Raw genomic sequence first — 1,592 nt, 5'->3', positions numbered from 1 at the left:
TCCATCTCACTGGCTGGCGGCCCAATCTCCCGGCCCTTTCCTTTGTCAGTGTTGGTACCGACCTCGGTCTCAGTGCTCTTGAAAATCGCTGATGTGTGTGGTGTGGGTGGCTCAATGATTATGGTGGGAGTCACCCGGCCCACATCTTTGTCGGCTTTTGGAATGGCACCGACCTCGGTTTCCTCATGTTTGACTTCGGCCATCTCTATGTCGATACCACCCTCGGACTTCCCCTTTCCCATTGTCAGACCAACCTCCATGTCCACGTCAATTGCATGCTCCACATCATGCCCGACTGCGGCCATTTCGACATCCTCCTTGCCCTTCTCTTTGACATCCGGCTTCACCTTCTTCACCTGCGGCTTCTTTGACCTCGCTTTCTTCCTCACAATCTTCACTTGGGCATCTCCCCTGGAGACTGTGGCCGTTTCAAGATCCTGCAACCCCTTTTGGATCTCGTCTTCGACCTCACTGTCGGTGTCCTTTTTCTTGGTTACTGCATATGTGCAGGTCGTCTTACCCATACTGCAGGTGAAGCAGGATCCTTGTTGTGGGGGGGAATGGATAGCGCATGGAACAATGTCTCGATCTTGGCGTTTGCTGCAGGCCTCACAGGGGATATCCGCAAGCTGATAATTGCCTTTTGCAATCGCGGCATTCTGATTTGCAAGACGTTTGGCAGTTTTGGCTTGCCTTAAAGCGGCCATGGCGGTCTTGGGAGGACTGGCGTCGGGGTCTAACTTGGGCCTTTGGATGAGACTGAAGCCGGCACTGGGTGTCATGCGGGAGAAATGGGGCTGGGACTTGGGTTTAACCGCCTTTGCTTCCCCACCAACCGGTCGAAGTGACTCCGACTTCGGCTTCAATGTTTCCTCATCACTGCTGCTGTTGATGAACTCCGCGCTCACGACTCTGGTCTTCTTTGGCCTGGCTTCGATCGAGTCCCCTTTTCTTTTTTTGCTTTGGACTGGGGCAGCGGTGTTGTTAGGAGTCACCTCTGATTGTGGCTGGGCGCTGGACCCGGCCTTGGGTTTCCTTCGCCCAGACTTTGTCTTACTCTTGGACTTCGTTTCAGCTGCTGGCACAGGATCGGTTGATTTTGCCTGACGCGTTGGTTTTGTTGGGGCCAGGAGCGATGATGAAGCTGTCGGTACCGGCAATGGGGGAGTTGGGACTGTGACTGGGAGCAATGAATCGGTCGAAGATGGAGGTAAAGGGGGAGAGGGACCGGCATAACCTTCCATAAAGAAGGTAGGGGTGGTGGGTTGTGGGATCGAGAACATTTTGGTCCAATCAACCGATGGTCCCGCTCGGGCCATTTCCGTGTACGCCAAAATCCAAGGGTGGTTGAGCCACTGGGCCGTGTTATACCACATATTCTTGTCGATGAGCAAACATACAAATCGTTCCTGTAGGAGAAAGAGATCCAATTTCAGTCAACAAATCATTGTTAGTCACTCACAGCTTTCCCGTATGCATCCTCTTCCACCGTCCGTTGGTGGGCCAGAAGACCTTCCCTGTGACGGTTGTAAAAGTTCAAAAGCGTGGAGGTGGCCACCCTAACATCCTCCAAGAACCCGGGAGTGAGGGTA

At 53.5% G+C, this 1,592-nt stretch overlaps 1 protein-coding gene across 1 annotated transcript in view; it reads right to left on the bottom strand.

The window, feature by feature from the left end:
* The window catches only part of LACBIDRAFT_331741 (uncharacterized protein), a gene marked incomplete at both ends in the record, with an annotated part of 3,441 nt that extends 2,065 nt beyond the window's left edge, over positions 1-1,376 (bottom strand). Inside the window, one exon of the mRNA XM_001886043.1 lies at positions 11-1,376. Within this exon, the coding sequence (XP_001886078.1) occupies positions 11-1,376 (1,366 nt within the window). The remainder of the gene's footprint in view (positions 1-10) is intronic.
* Between the last annotated feature and the right edge of the window lie 216 nt (positions 1,377-1,592).

The sequence above is a fragment of the Laccaria bicolor genome, genomic scaffold, assembly GCF_000143565.1.
Source record: "Laccaria bicolor S238N-H82 LACBIscaffold_35 genomic scaffold, whole genome shotgun sequence".
Lineage (NCBI taxonomy): Eukaryota > Fungi > Basidiomycota > Agaricomycetes > Agaricales > Hydnangiaceae > Laccaria > Laccaria bicolor.
Note: the sequence above shows the minus strand (reverse complement) of the source record. Positions and strands in the feature narration are given on the sequence as shown.